This window comes from Mya arenaria, chromosome 17 (genome assembly GCF_026914265.1).
Source record: "Mya arenaria isolate MELC-2E11 chromosome 17, ASM2691426v1".
Classification (NCBI taxonomy): Eukaryota; Metazoa; Mollusca; class Bivalvia; order Myida; family Myidae; genus Mya; species Mya arenaria.
The window spans coordinates 4,514,632-4,535,320 of record NC_069138.1 but is presented as its reverse complement, the minus strand read 5'-3'; the positions used below and the strand labels follow the sequence as shown (position 1 = coordinate 4,535,320).

The 20,689-nt window shown below is 34.8% G+C and overlaps 2 protein-coding genes across 6 annotated transcripts in view; one reads left to right on the top strand and one right to left on the bottom strand.

Moving 5' to 3' along the window:
• Positions 1–11,033, bottom strand: part of LOC128224245 (dynamin-1-like) — a 51,784-nt gene extending 40,751 nt beyond the window's left edge. For all 4 annotated transcript variants that reach the window (XM_052934044.1, XM_052934042.1, XM_052934043.1 and 1 more), the window contains exons 1-5: positions 10,809–11,033; positions 4,734–4,807; positions 3,451–3,600; positions 2,469–2,672; positions 1,601–1,699 (exon numbers count right to left, since the gene is read on the bottom strand). In XM_052934044.1, the coding sequence (XP_052790004.1) occupies positions 1,601–1,699; positions 2,469–2,672; positions 3,451–3,600; positions 4,734–4,807; positions 10,809–10,972 (691 nt within the window). In that variant the 5' untranslated portion in view covers positions 10,973–11,033. The remainder of the gene's footprint in view (positions 1–1,600; positions 1,700–2,468; positions 2,673–3,450; positions 3,601–4,733; positions 4,808–10,808) is intronic.
• A 6,163-nt stretch (positions 11,034–17,196) lies between these two features.
• The window catches only part of LOC128222844 (deleted in malignant brain tumors 1 protein-like), a 32,241-nt gene continuing 28,748 nt past the window's right edge, over positions 17,197–20,689 (top strand). For both annotated transcript variants that reach the window (XM_052931992.1, XM_052931991.1), the window contains exon 1: positions 17,197–17,455. In XM_052931992.1, coding sequence (XP_052787952.1) covers positions 17,395–17,455 — 61 coding nt within the window. In that variant the 5' untranslated portion in view covers positions 17,197–17,394. The remainder of the gene's footprint in view (positions 17,456–20,689) is intronic.

Sequence of the window (20,689 nt, the reverse complement as noted above, 5' to 3'; positions counted from 1 at the left end):
GTAACCCAGTTACGGCCTGGACATGGAATTGCTAACGTCCCCCCCCATGGTGATTCTAGTGTTTGAGGTATGGAACTGGAAATTGCGCGCGACACATCCTTTTAATGTAATGATGCTTTGTATAAAGTTATTTGAAAATGACTTTATTAGTGACCAAGTGGTGGCCCGGACACGGATTTGCTAACGCACCCCCATAATGATTCTAGTCTTTGAGGTATGGACCTGGAAATTGCGCCCGACACATCCTTTTAATGTAGTGATGATTTGTATAAAGTTATTTGAAAATTGCTTTAGTAGTAACCCAGTTATGGCTTGGACATGGAATTGCTAACGTCCCCCCCATGGTGATTCTAGTGTTTGAGGTATGGACCTGGAAATTGCGCGCGACACATCCTTTTAATGTAGTGATGATTTGTATTAAGTTATTTGAAAATCGCTTTATTAGTTACCAAGTTATGGCCCAGACACGAAATTGCTAACGGACAGACAGACGGACAGACAGACGGACAGACGATGGAGGCCAAAACATAATATGACCCTTCAGGCGTATAAAAAGGCGTATTTAGGAGTCCACGGATATAAGAGTAAAAAGGCGTATCTAGGAGTCCACGGATATGAGAGTTAAATGGCGTATCTAGGAGTCCACGGATAGGAGAGTAAAAAGGCGTATTTATGAGTCCACGGATAGGAGAGTAAAAAGCTGTATCTATAAGTCTGCGGATAGGAGAGTAAAAAGGCGTATCTATAAGTCTGCGGATAGGAGAGTAAAAAGGCGTATCTATGAGTCTGCGGATATAAGAGTAAAAAGGCGTATCTAGGAGTCCACGGATATGAGAGTAAAAAGGCGTATTTATGAGTCCACAGATATGAGAGTAAAAAGGTGTATATATGAGGCTATGGATAGAGTAGCCAAAAGCTGTATCTAAGAAGAAAAGGGTTAAAGATATATAGTAAGTGTACTGAGTAGAGTTGTACAATAAAAGGTCTTAGTTTAGTTATTAATTTTCTTTTAGCACAATTAAGACAAAATTAATGGCTCGAGTCATTCTCGAGAAAATCTTTCCTCGAAAAAGTAGACAGAAAGAGATTCTTTATTTTCTGCAAAATGTTGAGACATGATCAACAGGATCTCCCATGGCTTTGTCTCTTGCCAAAAATTGTGATTTAATAATTGACAAATAACACCTCTAAAATGTTCTGTCTACCTTGTTTTCACTACTGTGAAGAGGTCTCCTGCATCAAATCTATTGCATAACGTTTATAAGTTAGATAGAGTTATAATGCCACAATATATTGATCAAATATTAAGATATCAATATAAAGTCTTTGAGGTTGACCGTTTAGTGCACTCACTTCTCCCCAAGGGGACTCGGGTTCGATTCCCAATCTGGGCGCATGTGAGTTTGGTTTGTGGTCACCAAGCCGGAGAAGTGGGTTTTCTCCAGTTTCCCCCACAACACAAGACCACACTCTCGAGCAACTTCATACCAACAAGAGTAACTTAGTTTAAGTTAATATAACTTCCTTCACAATCGTTGTAAAACAAATAAAGTTTAAACTAAATAATAAGATAAAAAAATGACTCGTAATATATTCTTACCTCTGCGGAGGGGCAGTAGCCTATTTTCTAAGATGTCTCGTGCGTCTGTTCCATCGTCCATCAAGTCAAGTTTGGTGATAACTCCGATTGTACGCAGACCTGGCATACATTAAAAAAAGCTTTGATTATCATTCGTAAGTAAAGCATACTTTATACTCAACTGAATATGAATTAAATTTGACTTAAAAAGGTTTTCAACATATAATGTATTAACAAATTCAAGTGGAACAAAAATATTAAGTTTACATCCTTTTCTAATCATTTCAGGTAGTGTTGGTAATCGGACAGAAAAATTACTGTCGATTATCGGTCTCTGTAACCAATCAATGATCGATTATTTATCGATTTAATCAGTATTTAATTATCTTCAGGCTTAGCATTTAACAGGCTAACATTTAACAAAGTTAGTAAGACATGAGATCATTGACTTTTAAGCTGCACTCTCACAGATTGACAGTTTTAAACAGATTTAATTTTTTTTTAGTTTTTGGCTCAGAATTAGCTGATTTTGGCATCAATGCTTTCATTTCAGTCATATATATGATAACTCACAATAGAACACATCTCAATTGTTTGGGAAACTGCCGAAAAATCCATTATTTCTTGAAGCTTTGGTAATGCTTTTAGCCATAAAACATCAATTCTCAAACATAATATGAAAACTGCATTCTGACCTTAAGCCAGCAGTCTTGTATCACTGGTTTCCAGATAATATAAAAAAAATTACAAAAGTTGTCAAAAAGGTCAATCTGTGAGAATGCAGATGTAAGATTTCAGCACACTGTATTTACAACACGTTTTTTTTTAAATACTTAACTATTAAAAAAAGCATACTAAAAACTACGACAACATTCAAAGCAGTACATACCCCCAGGGTCAACCTCCTTGGCAATCTTCAACGCATCAGAGTTGGCAAGATCTGTGTTCGCAGGGCTGACGGCCAGGATCAGACAACTGTCCTTCACAATAAACTCCATTAACATGCCCCTGATCTGCTGTTCTATATCAATAGGCTGGTCCCCCACAGGGACCTTGGTCATCCCGGGCAAGTCAATAAGGGTCAGGTTCAACACTGAAATCATAGAGAAAGACGGTGGGGTAAGATGGTGGGGTAAGACAGTGGAGTTAGATGGTGGAGAGAGATGGTGGAGTAGGGTGGTGGGGTCAGATGGTGGAGTAAGATGGTAGGGTAAGATGGTGGAGTAAGATGGTAGGGTAAGATGGTGGAGTAAGGTGGTGGAGTAAGATGGTGGGTAAGATGGTAGGGTAAGACGGTGAATTAAGATGGTGGGATAAGATGGTGGGGTAAGATGGTGGAGAAGGTGGTGGAGTAAGATGGTGGAGTAAGATGGTGTGGTAAGATGATGGAGTAAGATGGTGGAGTAAGGTGGTGGAGAAAGATGGTGAAGTAAGGTAGTGGAGAAAGATGGTGAAGTAAGAGGGTGGTGTAAGGTGGTGGAGAAAGATGGTGGAGTAAGATGGTGGAGTTAATGGTGGGGTAAGATGGTGGAGTAAGATGGTGGCGTAAGATGGTGGGGTAAGATGGTGGAGTATAATGGTGGAGTTAGATAGTGGAGTAAGATGGTGGTGTAAGATGTTGGAGTAAGGTGGTGGGGTAAAATGGTGGAGTAAGGTGGTGGAGGAGTTAGGTGAGGCGATGGAGTAAGATAGTGGTCGCTGGTTACCCAACAGACCATATTTTTTCAGGGCGTAACCATCAACAAACCAATAAGTTCCTCTGAGGCCTTTGTTTTCTTCATGGATAAATTTAAAATCGCTTTATTATCCAAAAGAAATTTGGAAACTGCATCTTGCTGTATATGTAACAGAATTATTAAAATCAAACATACCATTTGGTGAGTACACGCGCAGGTTGATAGGAATGTTGGAGATGCCTTTGTTTCCGCCTGTAACACGGTCAGTCTCCGCCTCGATTTCTTTACGGACCTGTTCAAAGTCCACATACTTCTTCCCCTTCTGATGGAGAAACTCAGCATGCTCTGAAAAGATGGAACAGAAAATGATTTGATTTATAGGATAACTCTCTCTCTTGTTTAACACAGCATTTACAACATGTAGGGTGTTAGCCAGGTTTTCTTTAACAGGACAGGGTGCTGCAGAAAAGGGACTGAGTGCTAAGTGGGAAAAGGGCACCTTGTGTCAGTCTGCATGGAATAAATTTCACAGAAAATGTAATGAATTGTATTTAATTAAAGTGATATTATGTTTTATTTGCCAAATATGTCAATTTTGTATGTATTTATAATCATACACTTAGTTTAATCTAAACATAAGAACTATTTTATCAACTTAAGCATTTTATTAAAAAAAGGCAGGAGGGTGCCCATGCTGGTCTCCATCAGGGCAGAAGGGTGCTACCAAAAAACAGAGGGTGCACTGTACCCTTTCATAACACTTGAGCTAAAACCCTACAACATGTTATACATGTTCTAGTTAAATGTTTAATGAACAAGTGTCAAACATTACTTTTTTTATAAGAACACATGACAATATTCTTTTAATCAATGGAACAAGAGACTTTATTCTGACATTTAATAGTTTATTTATATCTGCAGATGACACAATTCAGGGAAGAAAAAAACGGTTTTCAAGAATTAGATCGGAAACAATCTTCGGGACGTACGTACGTACGTACGTACGGACAGACGTACGTACGGACAAGGGCAACCCTATATGCCGCCACTTTGTGGGGGCATAACAACAGTGGATTTTCCTTTTGCTGTAACTTGTCTGCTTGTCAAGGGAGATCACTGTGTTGGAATTTTGTGTACTGCAAATGTGTACTATATCATCAAAATCAGCAATCGCGATCAGTGTCACAAAAGTGTTTTATGCTTACCTGTTATGGGTTGTTAAGCGTCTATGAGACATGATATTCGTTGTGTTCTCATCAGCATTAATTTTGTCCCCTGGTATTTTGTCTTTAAATATGGGACTCACAAAATTGAACAAATAGATATTTTATGATGACACTTTCGGCAAAACTGACTCGCCTTTAGCCAGTAGGCGAGCTTAAATTCGAGCCCTGGGGTGCTACCAAAAAAACAGGGTGCAGAACCCTTCCATAACTTACTTTAGCTAAAACTCTACTACATGTAAGAAATAATCTTACCAGTGTTGGCATTGATAAGCTGCAAGACCAGCGGTCGTCTGGTCACAATGCCGCTTCCTCTTGGCAGAAAGTCTCTGAAAATAGAAATTATATTGTGATCGTTTTTTTCAACAATTTTGAGAATTGGCACCGGGATCCCGAGGACACCAAATTTTATAGAGGGACACCAGAAGCTTTAAGTCAGGTGTCTGGAAGGGACACCATGAATTTAAGACAGAAAATAAGACAGGAACCAATAAAACATGTTAATTTCAAGCAGACGTTTCCAGAACTGTAAGACGAAAAGCTAAACCAAAAAATTGAAGAGCTTTTGTACACCATTCTATATGTGAAATTCTTGGTAAAACAGACAAAGACTGCATTAACACATTATAAATGAATCCGGACCAAACTGACAATTTTTTGAGGGTCACTTGATTCTGTAAGGGACACTTGATTTCAAGTCTTTAACTGGTGTCCCTTCTGGATCCAATTGGGAAATAAAGTTAGTGTCAACCACTTGAAATGGACCCTTCTTTGCAAGGGGAAACAGACTGTTTAGAAAGGATATATTATTTTTATTACATCAAGAAAGGCCACTTAACCTTGCCCACTTGTACAAGCAGGTAATTTACCATTTCAAAAGATGAGATTGACCCAAGCATTTGTGTTATGAATAATCAATCCTCATCGTAAAAATGATATCGTAAACAAATCACATATTTCCTGGTAGGCAATTGATTATTGATATAATTTACTGGCTAAAATAGGCTCTTAGCCTGTGAATGAAACAGATGTTTTATTAAGATGTTTAAAATGCAACACATAAAACAGAATAGTGATTTCTTTTGGAATTATTTTCACCGCCTTCTTTCAAATTGAGATTTTTTTTCAACCTTGGGAAGAATAAAAAAAATCAAGCTAAAATAACTAATATAAAAGTAAATATAAATGTTTTTACTTTTTAATGCAATCTTTATGCTCTAAAAAAGCTAGTATTATCAATACTTCAGTTTAATTTTTAATAAATTCATTGCTTTTTTATTCATTCACAGGACCTGTTTTTATTTAATTGGGAAAATATCATGGACCTCTGGGAAAAATGAACACAATTCTGCAAGGGGAAACAGCCCGTATGAGGCAGTAAATTGCACCCCCCCCATATAATCACAGGTTACAGAAGTATTTATTTTTACCATGGTGACTGTGAAGTGATTTAGATAAGGATCGTTTTACTTTACATCCTTCATTTTACTCAGGGCTTCCATTAAGAATTCGACACTGAAAGTATAAACTTCCTGTTAATCAATTTTGGAAGTTTCACACTGAAATGTGGAAGTTTAAGTCTCCCGTATACAATATCTTTTTTACAAGTATATTAGATATCAAATAATTTGCAACTTTAACTTGCCAAATTCACAGACTTATATTATAATAATTAATTCATTTTACTAAAAAAACAGTTAAACTGATTGAAACCATAAAAGTAATATTGACGAAAGGTTTTGATATTTTGAACTTCCAAGCTTTCAACTTATGAAGTTTTCTTCAAAAAAATGGAAGTTTTTGTACTTCCAATGAACCAATTTTGGAAGTTTTAACCCATTTGTAGGGAGTAATATACTTCCAAACTTCCTTTAACAGAAGCCCTGTTGTAAAGGGATTTAGTTTATGATCGTTATACTTTATATCCTTTATTTCACTATTATACAGGGATTTAGATTATGATCGTTATACTTTATATCCTTTATTTCACTATTATACAGGGATTTAGATTATGATTGTTATACTTTATATCCTTTATTTCACTATTATACAGGGATTTAGATTATGATCATTATACTTTATATTCTTTATTTCACTATTATACAGGGATTTAGATTATGATCGTTATACTTTATATTCTTTATTTCACTATTATACAGGGATTTAGATTATGATCGTTATACTTTATATCCTTTATTTCACTATTATACAGGGATTTAGATTATGATCGTTATACTTTATATCCTTTATTTCACTATTATACAGGGATTTAGATTATGATCGTTATACTTTATATTCTTTATTTCACTATTATACAGGGATTTAGATTATGATCGTTATACTTTATATCCTTTATTTCACTATTATACAGGGATTTAGATTATGATCGTTATACTTTATATCCTTTATTTCACTATTATACAGGGATTTAGGTTATGATCGTTATACTTTATATTCTTTATTTCACTATTATACAGGGATTTAGATTATGATCGTTATACTTTATATCCTTTATTTCACTATTATACAGGGATTTAGATTATGATCGTTATACTTTATATCCTTTATTTCACTATTATACAGGGATTTAGATTATGATCGTTATACTTTATATCCTTTATTTCACTATTATACAGGGATTTAGATTATGATCATTATACTTTATATTCTTTATTTCACTATTATACAGGGATTTAGATTATGATCGTTATACTTTATATTCTTTATTTCACTATTATACAGGGATTTAGATTATGATCGTTATACTTTATATCCTTTATTTCACTATTATACAGGGATTTAGGTTATGATCGTTATACTTTATATCCTTTATTTCACTATTATACATTTACAGTATTGTTTAACCATTTATTGTCCTTTGAAATGGTATTTGCAATATTTTTTCAATCTCTATGACCGGTAGTGATGTTCCGATGATCGATTATAATCGAAAATCGATTGGTTGGGCCTGAAATCGGCGACAATCGATAGTATTTAGTTATAATCGATTATCAAAAAAATATAATATAAGTAAGTGTTCAGATGTTATCTTTATCAAAATGGCTGATGAAAGCCACAATGAGCAAGAAAATGAACTTTTTTTATACAACAACACTTAATAACTTCAATCATAGACATAAGGTATATGCATATAATGATTAAGAGTTTAATACTGTAAATGAATAAAACTACAACTCAGGTACTATCTAGTATTTTAAAAACCGATGGTACTATCGATAATCGGTAACTTGAGTGGAACCGATCATTGATAGTAAAATTGCAACCGATTCCCAACACTAATGACCGGTATATATGCCTTATCATACTACTTTTAACCCTAAAAGGGCACCCAGGCATATCTGTCATGTCATCTTTAACAAGCTTACCATGGCAACATGAAACTGTACCAAAATTCAACTGAATGTCATAAGTAGTTTTTAAGTAATATTCACAAATAAACCTTTTTTAATTGATTTTCTTAAAAAAAAAATCAGCCATACTTTTTGGCATTGGAAATTAAAACCAAATATCACCGTATTAGGCAACACCTGAAAATACTGTGATCTTGTTTTACCGTTTTAGAAAACTGTCAAATGTCAAATGAAAATTGATTAATTAAAATAATTCGTAAAATCATTTTCTAAAACCAGAATTTGATTACATCAATTCTCAGAAATGTCAATCAAATAAACATTTGATGAGAACGTTTAAACAAACACTCAATAATGAAGATCATTATACTACAAAACTAAGCACTCTATTTGACAAAAAATGGATACTTAGCACACAGTGCCAGAAATATGCAAGGAAAGAAAACAGATAATTTCCTATTGATCCCAAAGCCTTAACAATGAGCCATACGAATAGGCCAACTAGGAAACCTGGATTGGAAAAAAGCTCCAACTTCCAGCGTTAAAATATTGATTCCAAAGGACTAAGAGTAAATCCAATACTGCCCCATTGAAATTCAAGAGATCACTTTAGCTTAAGTGTCCATGGATTTGTTTGTTATTGTTTATATCTTCCTCTTCTTAAGATAATGTGGGATTTATATCTCAAGCACTGTGCGACAATATTTGTAAGCAATCAAATTTACAGCATTGCAGAATAAAATATTGCCCAAAAAAAACATGTTTGCTTTTTCAGTTGCTTATCCAAATTGATTTAAATCATCAAAATTTTGAGATATGCTTTTAAAAAAAATTCCAGTGGGTATATCAGGAATGTGATTGACCTGGCAGCTGGAGGGCTAAAACATTTTCGGCCTTGGGTTTATGGGGCGCTCTTGGGGTCAAAAGCCCACTGCTGTAGAAGAAAAAATGGCTTTTTGAGGGCTCTCCTGACTTTAAATTTGAAGCAAACTTGAATATTAACTTTAACAACTAAAAGCAGCAAAATAATTTTTTTTCAGGTTTTTTTTTTTGGGGGGGGGGGGTCTCTAGAGCCATTAGATCCGCGGAATTCCGCGAATTCGCCGACAAATCCCATCCCTGTATATGTAAGACGTAACAAACAAGAACGCTGTGGAGTAGATTCCAAAGCTTGTCTACTTTTGCATTTGAACAAGGGACATAACTTAACAATTATTACATCCAGAGTTATGGGCCTTTCTGTATATATGGGCAATGTCTTTTGCAACATTTATACTCAATTTAAATTGAATAACTTAGTAAGACTCCCACAACTTTTTAAATGTGTAAAACTCACTCGGTGACATAACAAACAAAATGATGCCGTTTATTAAACGTCATTGTAAATAAATACTGCCTGTAGGCACGTGTACAGTAGATATCTACATGTTTCATCGATTCATTGTACAAGATGTACGGATGAACGAAAGCCCGGTATTCTAGTCTGCATGTATTAATAGTCAGTATACAAACTAAACTTTCTGTTTACCTATAATATATATCCTAAATCTTTGCAGAAATTAATCCATTTTTTTTTTATTTTCCCCGATTTTTCATTCATATTTACGAGGCCTAACGTTTGAGCAAGAGCAGCGCAGCGCAGAGCAAACATGTACACCTGTCTGTTTTTGAGTTGTTAATGAGTTAGCATACATGTTTTGAAGGACTAGCAAGTTTCAGGGAAACTCCTATTTTATGAAATTATAAGTGTTTGGACTTACACTGACATCCTTAAAAGTATATTGGCCTCCCTCACATCAGCTGATATTTACAAACAACATTTCTGGCCTTCAGACTTCACAGTACACAAGTGTTTAACAGTCCAAGCAAGATATTTTCATGATTAATAAGTCACCTTTAATCATAAACATTGTTTTAAACTTTTATAAGCACAATCGGCCGTCTAGTATTAAAATACAGCCTACTTTCCCAGCCAATGGAATTGCAGATAGGCAACTATCATCAAGTACAAAACATTTTCATACTGTCACTCATCCATACACTGCGTCAGATTTTGCATTTACAATGTGTCAGCAAATGAGGTTGAATTAGAAGTCATTTAGATGACGTGAAGTAATAGGTTAATAATTAAAATGAGATCTTACTCCATGTCTTTTGAACTATTACTGAAAACAAGGTTGTCGGGACCTAACCGTCTCGGTGGCCTAGTGGTCAAGGCGTACGCCTACGGAGCGGAAGGTCTTGAGTTTGATCCCTGGCTGAGTCAGACTCATACCGAAAGCCGTTTAAAGTTGGTACGAGTAGCTCCTTTTGCCGGGCGGTAGGCATTTAAAAGGGCAGTACTTGGAAAAGGGCTGGAACTCAGTACTGGTTTAACCCGTGTTTTGATGCTTTACACTGAGCCCATAAAAAGAATCAAGGAGTCTCTTCGCAAAAGAGCTACCTTGTACCCCACCCCTGTCACCCGCGTGCTGTCCCTTCAGCTAAAACAATGGACCCCGATGGAAATAAGTGCTTGCACTTTCAAAGGTTATCCTTGACCTTAAATTCTAAAGGAATACATACATACAAACCTGGCTCGTGACGGACACCCATTAATGGACCATATCTATCTAAGTATATGTCAATGGCATAATCAAACGTCAATTGTAATAAATCAAACAAAGACTTCTTTTTAATTTAAAATGAACAGATGTTTTATAGATAGTAAATCTAAATTTTAACTCTCAACTTTTTCCAAACATTGAAACTAAGTCTGGCTTCAATCAATAATTTACCCCACCCACTTTTAAAAACATAAAAAAAACGCCCCTTTAGAAATGGCCCTTATGCAAGAAATAATCAATATAGTGAATCAAACTTGAGCTTAACTACTGATTGGTTATAACATTTATACAATGTAACAGAGATTTCTTTGTAAATCGAACGTTATGCGTAAACAAATAACCAAGATACATACTTTCCAACGAAATTTTCCAACACCGAACTTTTCCCTGCGCTTTGAGATCCGACGACAGCTATTTGAGGAAGATCTAATGAAATAGGAACTCCTAAAGAGGCGAAGGCATCTTGCAGCTTATTCACAATTGGAATAAGCTGCTCCATGCCCACGTTTCCAGACATTTTTATTGTTTACTTTCAAACACACACTCGCAATTTTTTCATGGCCGAATACTTCCGTGAATTTGATTATGTCGCTTGCATCAATAAATTGTCAAAATAACAAGTCAGATTTTACAGAAAAATAAATTAAAGGTTTTTAATGCTATTTGTTGAACAATCACTTTGTTATAAACGACTTTGTGACAGTGTTATTACTTATTTATTTGTCTTCGACAATTTCTAATTTTGGTGTTGACAGTTCTGCCAATGATATAAGCGTCTGAAGTCATGATCATATGCAAATTTAGTCATATTTTAAAACAATAAAAATAAATAACATTTCCAATTTTCACATTTTATTTTATATCATTGTAGCCACTTAAATTATCGATGAATAATATGAATAACATTTTCATCTTATAATTCTACTGTAAGGAAGGAAAAGAATCTAAACTCTGCAAAATAAGAAGCTGAAGCAGTTACTTCCCTTAGCTCGGGCGCGGGCACATTTACCAGATATGGCCTTTTTATTCTTCGGGTGGTTCACTAAAACACACGTTCTTTTCTTTTTGGAAGGATAGGGGTGATGGGGGGAGGACGCACAAACGCCATTCAAAGGAATAGGATGTTACATGTACATAAAAATGGAAACTAATCGTTACAAGAGGGATTTTGTTGTCTTAGACACTTGACATTAGCTGTTAAACGTTCAGAGAAACAAAAACAATACAAAAGGTTAAACACTGAGTTTCAATCCGTTCAAAATGCTTATTCAATTCTGCAAGTAAATATTTTTTTTATTTGAATAATGCCAGGTTTCGTCGAACCTTTCTGAATTAAGTTTTTTTTATTCGCCAGATATAGCATTTAAACGGTAAAAAATAAGGTAAAATATAGGAAATATCTGTGTGATAAATTATTTTATCATCGACTGAAGGAAAGAAAACAATAGTCGCATAGTTCTTTGAAACAAACATATGTTTACTGAAACATATATATATATACACGTTTGGCCTCCGGGTATGGGTATTTATATTGCGATAACAGTGATATTTAACACACTTGTGTGTAAACCAGGTCAAAATATCCTTCTAAAACACAAAAATACTTTCACAAACCGCCATTTTGTTCCGCATCCAACATTTCCCTCACTTAAACTTCCGCAAAAAATAAATTACTTTGGACCCCCTGTAAAAACAATACAGTATTTGTATGTAATAAAATGGCTAGCAGTTTTACTATACGCAAAATATACGGTGTCCGAAAACCTTAACAATTTGGCTTTAAAAGTATTGTGGACACTAAAAGTTCGGCTCTTTTATAGAAGAACGGTGAATTCACAAAATTCGCGAAAACACGTGTTATTATTGGGTGAAAGGAACTTTCATAAAACATTACTTCGGTGTTATATGATAAAAAGTTGGATTTCTCGAAAACCGTTAATTTGATTAAACGCACTTTTTTGCAGAAGGTTTTTGCGCCCAAGCTTGTTAAGGCAGGTTTCTGATTACTTGTTTCATTGTGTTACCTGACCAGTTAAGGTTTATTGGGCAAGGGATGTGTAATCAGTATTGAAGTCTCTTATTATGTATATTGTCCTTTCCGATAACTCATTCATCTACCGCTGAATACACTTCAACTGGGAGATTTAGTCCCCGGAAGGAGAACAGTTCAAATTTGCTTCAATCTTGGCTTGTTTGGGTGAAGCAAAAGTTTCTGGTATAAATATTTGTATTTAAACAACGAAGTATACAAGAAACATTGGCTTCACCCGAACAATTTGAATTCTAATTTTACTCCTTCCAGGGACTGACCCTCCCGGTTGAAGAGTATTCAGGGGTATATAACTGATGTATCGGTAAGGACAATACTACTATCATTAGTTTCACTGTCTTTGGCAAATGCCTTCACCTACAAGCTTCGGTTGGTACTCTACTAAACCTTGTTGCGAATCCGAGGTCTAGTGGAAACACACTTTACTATCAATCCAAGGGTCGCAGGTTCAACTCCCCGGCACAACACTAAAACATACTTATCACCTTCCGAGAGGGACGTTAATGGAGGTCATGTGTCACAGTGCTATACATTGGTGCACGTTAAAGAACTAGGAAAGCTCTTAACAGGGTTACATTCTGTCTGTGCACTACGCTCAACAACACTAAAATGATTGACACTCTTATCGGAGCACTTGCCGAATGGGCATTGCCAGAGTGCGAGTATTTTACATATAGCCCGGAATTAACATAACAGGGTTTCTCCATGCCGGTACAAATAAAAGGTGAATTTCGAGCTATTGAAATTCGTGTAACAGTCCAATGACTCTATTGTTTCCTAAGAAACATATGTATATTACAACGGTTTAATTTTGTTTGTACCGGAGGATTAGGTCGGAAAAACCAGAATAGCTATAATTCCGGGCTACAACTAATTATGGAAATAATACATTTGTTTATATAATGTAGAACGACGCAAAAATCGGAAAGCAGAAAATATTGATCATTACATCAAATATGACAGCAAACACAATTTTGCTGAAATATAAGATCCGAATAAACATCTAAAAATATTTTTTTATAACATGTTGCCGTTTTTTATGCCACTTCATGCATTTATCGAACTTATTATTTCCACGGAAATGATATAGACATCTACCATTTAAGCCCCACCATCTTTGGTTTGAGAAGTAATATCTTCAAAGGGTTTCAAATCTTGTATTAATTTGTACGGGAACAAATCTTGTATTAATTTGTACGGGAACCAGCCGAGCTGGTTTTCGACTCTGGCTCTATAAACGCTTGCACATGTGGCCGTGCATGGTACGAGATCTGTCTTCTCTTCCGTCTTTCCCTCAGCACTTTAAGCCACCAATGTACTTGCGTTTATGGTAGCGCATGCTTCTGGATCATTTCTTTATTTGTTCATCAAGACATGACCCAGTCTTTGTTAGCCCATTCATTCCTACTCCTTCCCTCCAACCGTAACTTATATACTGCCCATTTAAAACATAAATATTGCTGTAAACTAAGCTATTTTGTTCTGTCACTAATCACAAAGAAAAATTAATGCTTGTGATAGTTTTATAAAGGCATACTCATTTGTACATTTTATCATTATACGAACTGTTCATGAATGGTGCCGTTGCGAACATGTTGCAAATAAAATGGCTCCTCGATGTCTCTAAAGAAAATAACAATTAAAAGAAATACCTTTAACTTTTTAAACGAAAACGGTTGTTCAACCCTTAAAGCATAAAATACGATACCGAAATACCGAAATACAATACCGTGGATTGTAATTTGAAGATATCCGTTTCCGCTATTTAAACATCCTTAAGTAGGTTTTTTTTGTTTTAGTATTTGAATATACCTTCCGTTCCAATTAAAGGGGCATTCTTAACTTATGTCCCAAGTGTCGGTAAGGCAGCAGAGTACAGATCTAGAGGTACCAAGTTTGAATAAAAATTGGTGCAGATGATTTTCATTTTATATATTTCTTTGCTAACTGTATATTTATAGAACTAAGTTGATTCATAACTGTCATTCATAACTACTTTATCATACTTATAGAACTAAGTAAATTCATAACTGCCTTATCACGCTTATAGAACTAAGTTCATACATAACAGCCTTATCACGCTTATAGAACTAAGTTCATACATAACTGCCTTATCACACTTATAGAACTAAGTTCATAGATAACTGCCTTATCATGTTTATAGAACTAAGTAAATTCAGAACTGCCTTATCACGCTTATAGAACTAAGTTCATACATAACAGCCTTATCACACTTTAAGAACTAAGTTAATTAATAACTGCCTTATCACGCTTATAGAACTAAGTTCATTCATAACTGCCGTATCACGCTTATAGAACTAAGTTCATACATAACTGCCTTATCACACTTATAGAACTAAGTTCATACATAACTACCTTATCACACTTATAGAACTAAGTTCATACATAACAGCCTTACCACGCTTAGAGAACTAAGTTCATACATAACAGCCTTATCACACTTTAAGAACTAAGATAATTAATAACTGCCTTATCACGCTTATAGAACTAAGTTCATACATAACAGCCTTATCACGCTTATAGAACTAAGTTCATTCATAACTGCCTTATCACGTTTATAGAACTAAGTAAATTCATAACTGCCTTATCACACTTATAGAACTAAGTTCATACATAACAGCCTTATCACGCTTAGAGAACTAAGTTCATACATAACTGCCTTATCACGTTTATAGAACTTAGTAAATTCATAACTGCCTTATCACACTTATAGAACTAAGTTCATGCATAACAGCCTTATCACACTTTAAGAACTAAGTTAATTAATAACTGCCTAATCACGTTTATAGAACTAAGTTCATACATAACTGCCTTATCACGTTTATACAACTAAGTAAATTCATAACTGCCTTATCACACTTATAGAACTTATAGAACTAAGTTCATACATAACAGCCTTACCACGCTTAGAGAACTAAGTTCATACATGACTGCCTTATCACGTTTATAGAACTAAGTAAATTCATAACTGCCTAATCACGCTTATAGAACTAAGTTCATTCATAACTGCATTATCACACTTTAAGAACTAAGTTAATTAATAACTGCCTTATCACGCTTATAGAACTAAGTTCATACATAACAGCCTTATCACGTTTATAGAACTAAGTAAATTCATAACTGCCTTATCATGCTTATAGAACTTAGTTCATTCATAACTGCCATATCACGCTTATAGAACTAAGTTCATACATAACAGCCTTATCACGTTTATAGAACTAAGTAAATTCATAACTGCCTTATCACGCTTATAGAACTAAGTTCATACATAACAGCCTTATCACGCTTATAGAACTAAGTTCATACATAACTGCCTTATCACGTTTATTGAAGTAAGTTAATTCAAAACTGCCTTATCACACTTATAGAAGTAAGTTCATTTATAACTGCCTTATCACACTTATACAACTAAGTTCATAAATAACTGCCTTATCACACTTATACAACTAAGTTCATAAATAACTGCCTTATCACACTTATAGAACTAAGTTCATAAATAACTGCCTTATCACACTTATAGAACTAAGTTCATACATAACTGCCTTATCACACTTATAGAACTAAGTTCATACATAACTGCCTTATCACACTTATAGAACTAAGTTCATATATAACTGCCTTATCACACTTATAGAACTAAGTTCATAAATAACTGCATACTTATAGAAGAAAGACGCTTATAGAACTAAGTTAATTCATAACTGCATTATCACGCTTATAGAACTAAGTAAATTCATAAAAGCCTTATCACGCTTATAGAAATAAGTGCATACATAACAGCCTTATCACGCTTATAGAACAAAGTTCATACATAACTGCCTTATCACGCTTATAGAACTAAGTTCATACATTACTGCCTTATCACGCTTATAGAACTAAGTTCATACATAACTGCCTTATCATACTTAAAGAACTAAATTTATACATAACTGCCTTATCATACTTAAAGAACTAATTTCATACATTACTGCCTTATCACACTTATAGAACTAAGCTCATACATAACTGCCTTATCACACTTATAGAACTAAGTTCATACATAACTGCCTTATCACACTTATAGAACTAAGTTCATACATAACTGCCTTATCACACTTATAGAACTTGTGATTGGTAAATTGTTCTCGGTGTAGGAATTGGGTCTATTGTTGATTTATATATTGTCCTCGGTGTTGGAATTGGGTATATTGTTGATTTATATATTGTTCTCGGTGTAAGAATTGGGTCTATTGTTGATTGATATATTGTTCTCGGTGTAGGAATTGGGTATATTGTTAATTGATATATTGTTGTATGAATAAGACAATGGGTCCATCGTTGATGGGTCAAGATATCTATATGGAAAGGACAATTTGTTCATTGTCGATTTTCATATTGCTGTTTGAATAAAACAATGGATCTTTTGATTATTGTTGGGTATATTTTTATCGGGACGGACAATCATTTTGTGTTTCTTTCGTAATTGTCATTAAATCGGGGTCAAGTGATGCCGATACATCTGTTTACTGTCGTGATTTGACATGAATTGCATTATTTTGAAAATGATTCATTATTTGATAACTTCAATACCGCACATTGTGGGCCTTTAACTCCACATTTATGTATAATATTAAATGGTGTCATATTTCAAGGAATGAATAGTTTTCACTCCGCATTTTGTTATATTTTGCTACTGAATTGGATTGTGCTCTGCCTAAACATATTTCAGGTGTTAACCAAAACATTGAAATCAAGTGTTTAGTAAAAAGATGCCACACAATCTTTATAGGCTATATAATAGTTAAACTGAGACATTTGTTCAATTGCCATATTTGTGATCACGTTAACGATATTTAAGAGACACTCTTTGGTCATATCTGCTACATAGAATGATGGCATTGATTTACCTTTCTATAGGACTTCTACAGGCGGTTTACCAACTGTGTTCTGGTAAGTGGATCATTCGTTTATTAGGTGGTTGACAAGTACGCTTTGCTATGATTGTTTTGCAAACAGTAAAATGGCTAAGTTCTGCTAATTGACCTAGGCAATGATGATGTTTGAAGAATTCGTATGGCGAGGGGCATTCAGTATATACTGCAGATGATACGAGGGACGTTCAGTATGTAATGCAGATGATACGAGGGGCATTCAATATGTAATGCAGATGATACGAGGGGCATTCAGTATGTAATGCAGATGATACGAGGTGTATTCAGCGTGTAATGCAGATGATACGAGGGAAATTCAGTTTGTAATGCAGATGATACGAGGGTCATTCCGTATGTAATGTAGATGATAAGAGGGTCATTCAGTATGTAATGCAGATGAAACGAGGGGGATTCAGTATGTAATGCAGATGATACGAGGGTCATTCAGTATGTAATGCAGATGATACGAGGCGCATTCCGTATGTAATGCAGATGATACGAGGGACATTCCGTATGTAATGCAGATGATACGAGTGACATTCCGTATGTAATGCAGATGATACGAGGGACATTCAGTATGTAACGCAGATGATACGAGGGACATTCAGTATGTAACGCAGATGATACGAGGGGCATTAAGTATGTTATGCAGATGATACGAGGGTCATTCCGTATGTAATGCAGATGATACAAGGGGCATTCAGTATGTAATGTAGATGATACGAGGGTCATTCCGTATGTAATGCAGATGATACGAGGGGCATTAAGTATGTAATGCAAATGATGCGAGGGTCATTCAGTATGTAATGCAAATGATACGAGGGTCATTCCGTATGTAATGCAGATGATACGAGGGTCATTCCGTATGTAATGCAGATGATACGAGGGACATTCAGTATGTAATGCAGTTGATACGAGGGTCATTCCGTATGTATTGCAGACGATACGAGGGACATTCCGTATGTAATGCAGATGATACGAGGAGCATTCAGTATGTAATGCAGATGATACGAGGGGCATCAAGTATGTTATGCAGATGATACGAGGGTCATTCAGTATGTAATGCAAATGATACGAGGGTCATTCCGTATGTAATGCAGATGATACGAGGGTCATTCCGTATGTAATGCAGATGATACGAGGAACCTTCAGTATTTAATGCAGTTGATACGAGGGTCATTCCGTATGTATTGCAGACGATACGAGGGACATTCAGTATTTAATGCAGATGATACGAGGGTCATTCAGTATGTAATTCAGATGATACAAGGGGCATTCAGTATGTAATGCAGATGATACGAGGAGCATTCAGTATGTAATGAAAATGATACGAGGGTCATTCAGTATGTAATTCAGATGATACAAGGGGCATTCAGTATGTAATGCAGATGATACGAGGAGCATTCAGTATGTAATGCAGATAATAAGCGGGGCATCATCATCATCATCATCATCATCATCATCATCACCATCATCATCATCATCAATAAAAATTATCATTCTTATTTTTGCTATTATTATTATTATTATTATTATTATTAATATTATCCACTGCAACACTTTTGTAATGTAAACATGTAGTAGAGATTAGACTAAGCCATGGAAATATCCAAAAAGAAGAGGAAACAATTATAGATAGTATATCCGTGCTTTTGCTTGCATACAATAGAAGTGGTGTAGTATGTTTCATTTTAAACACTAATAAAACAATTAAAATATCACTTTTACATCAAAAATTTAATATGCATACATATATGTTCAATAAATTCTAATGTAAAGTAATGATATAAATGATTTATTTCTGTTTGAAAACGAATATCATTTTAACGTGCCTTGAAGGGTTATCCCGTTTTGCTGTCTAACAAAATATCAATCTTGTCATTACACTACTTGTGCATGTATATTATGAATAATGCTTCATTGTATCTTATATCACTAGGTGTCACTTACTTATGGTTCATCCATATACTCGGGTATAGTTATTATGTAAAACCTGTCTTAACATGTGCCAGGCTCCTATAAAAGGTAATGAAACCAGAGAAAATGAAACCGAGACCAGGATGCCCATGCATAATTTGCTTTTTACAAATTACATAAATTTATAAACGAAATTGACACGCAGCGAAGAGATACTTATAGTATTATATGTCACAAGACGGTTCAATTGCCTGATTTAGCTATAAACATTTTACATACTTCTAAATTTTCTTTAAAGCTGCTCTCTCTCACAGATTGACAGTTTTGACATATTATAGTTGTTGTCTTAAAATCAGTTGATTTTGTTATCAATGCCATCTATTCAGTCTTACATGATCAATCACAATATAAGGGATCTAAAATTGTTTGGTAAACGGCCTAAAATTTCTTTTTTTTTGAAGCTTTAGTAATGCTTTAAGCCATAAAATATAAATTTTCGAACGTAAATTTGAAAAACTGCGATCTTATATTTTGTCAGCAGTCTTATTTCACTGATTTTCCGATATTCATGCACAATTTGACTCATTACAAGACAAAAATAAAATACAATTGTAAAGAAATAAAATAATTTGTCGTCAAGTCGTTAACATGCTTAATGATAACACACACACACTTTCATAATACATTTTAAACAGCTTGTCCCGTAATTGTAACAACCCGACCATCTCCGGCAAACTTCGAGGTAGACAATTCCATTCGGAACCCCTCGGCAAACCTCAGATGTATGCCGGCACATCAGTAAAAGTAGTTCGTAAATTTTTGAATTATATCATTAATTAAGTGTAGTGTTTTAGCTTTTATTTATTGATCTAAGTTTAAACTGATTGCCAGTTAAGTGAATTATTGCAAACATAAATAGGATTCCCAAGAGTTAAGTTCAACTGCTATATTAAATCACTACGCGATCCACTTGCAGCGGACTTAAAGCGATTTTTGAGTATGTTAACTGTCCATATACACCCGAGGTTGTTTTCGATAAAAATGGCCGAAGAGCTCCGAATAAGACAATTCCTGTTGGATACTAGGCCGAGGTGTTCCAATTGCTTGTCCCATAATTGTAAAATTATCAAGCGTAGCAAACATCATTTTCCGCTGTTAACGACACTGACAACACTGCAGTTACCCACCATTGAAGATTTGTTTTAAAGCTTTAAACTTTGCTTAAACTTGATAGTTTTCCCTACGATAAGGGATGGCAGACATAATGCAAACTAACCTAAAAATGGTTAAAAATAAGACTTGATTTGATCATAAACAGGTTAAAGTATTTCTATTG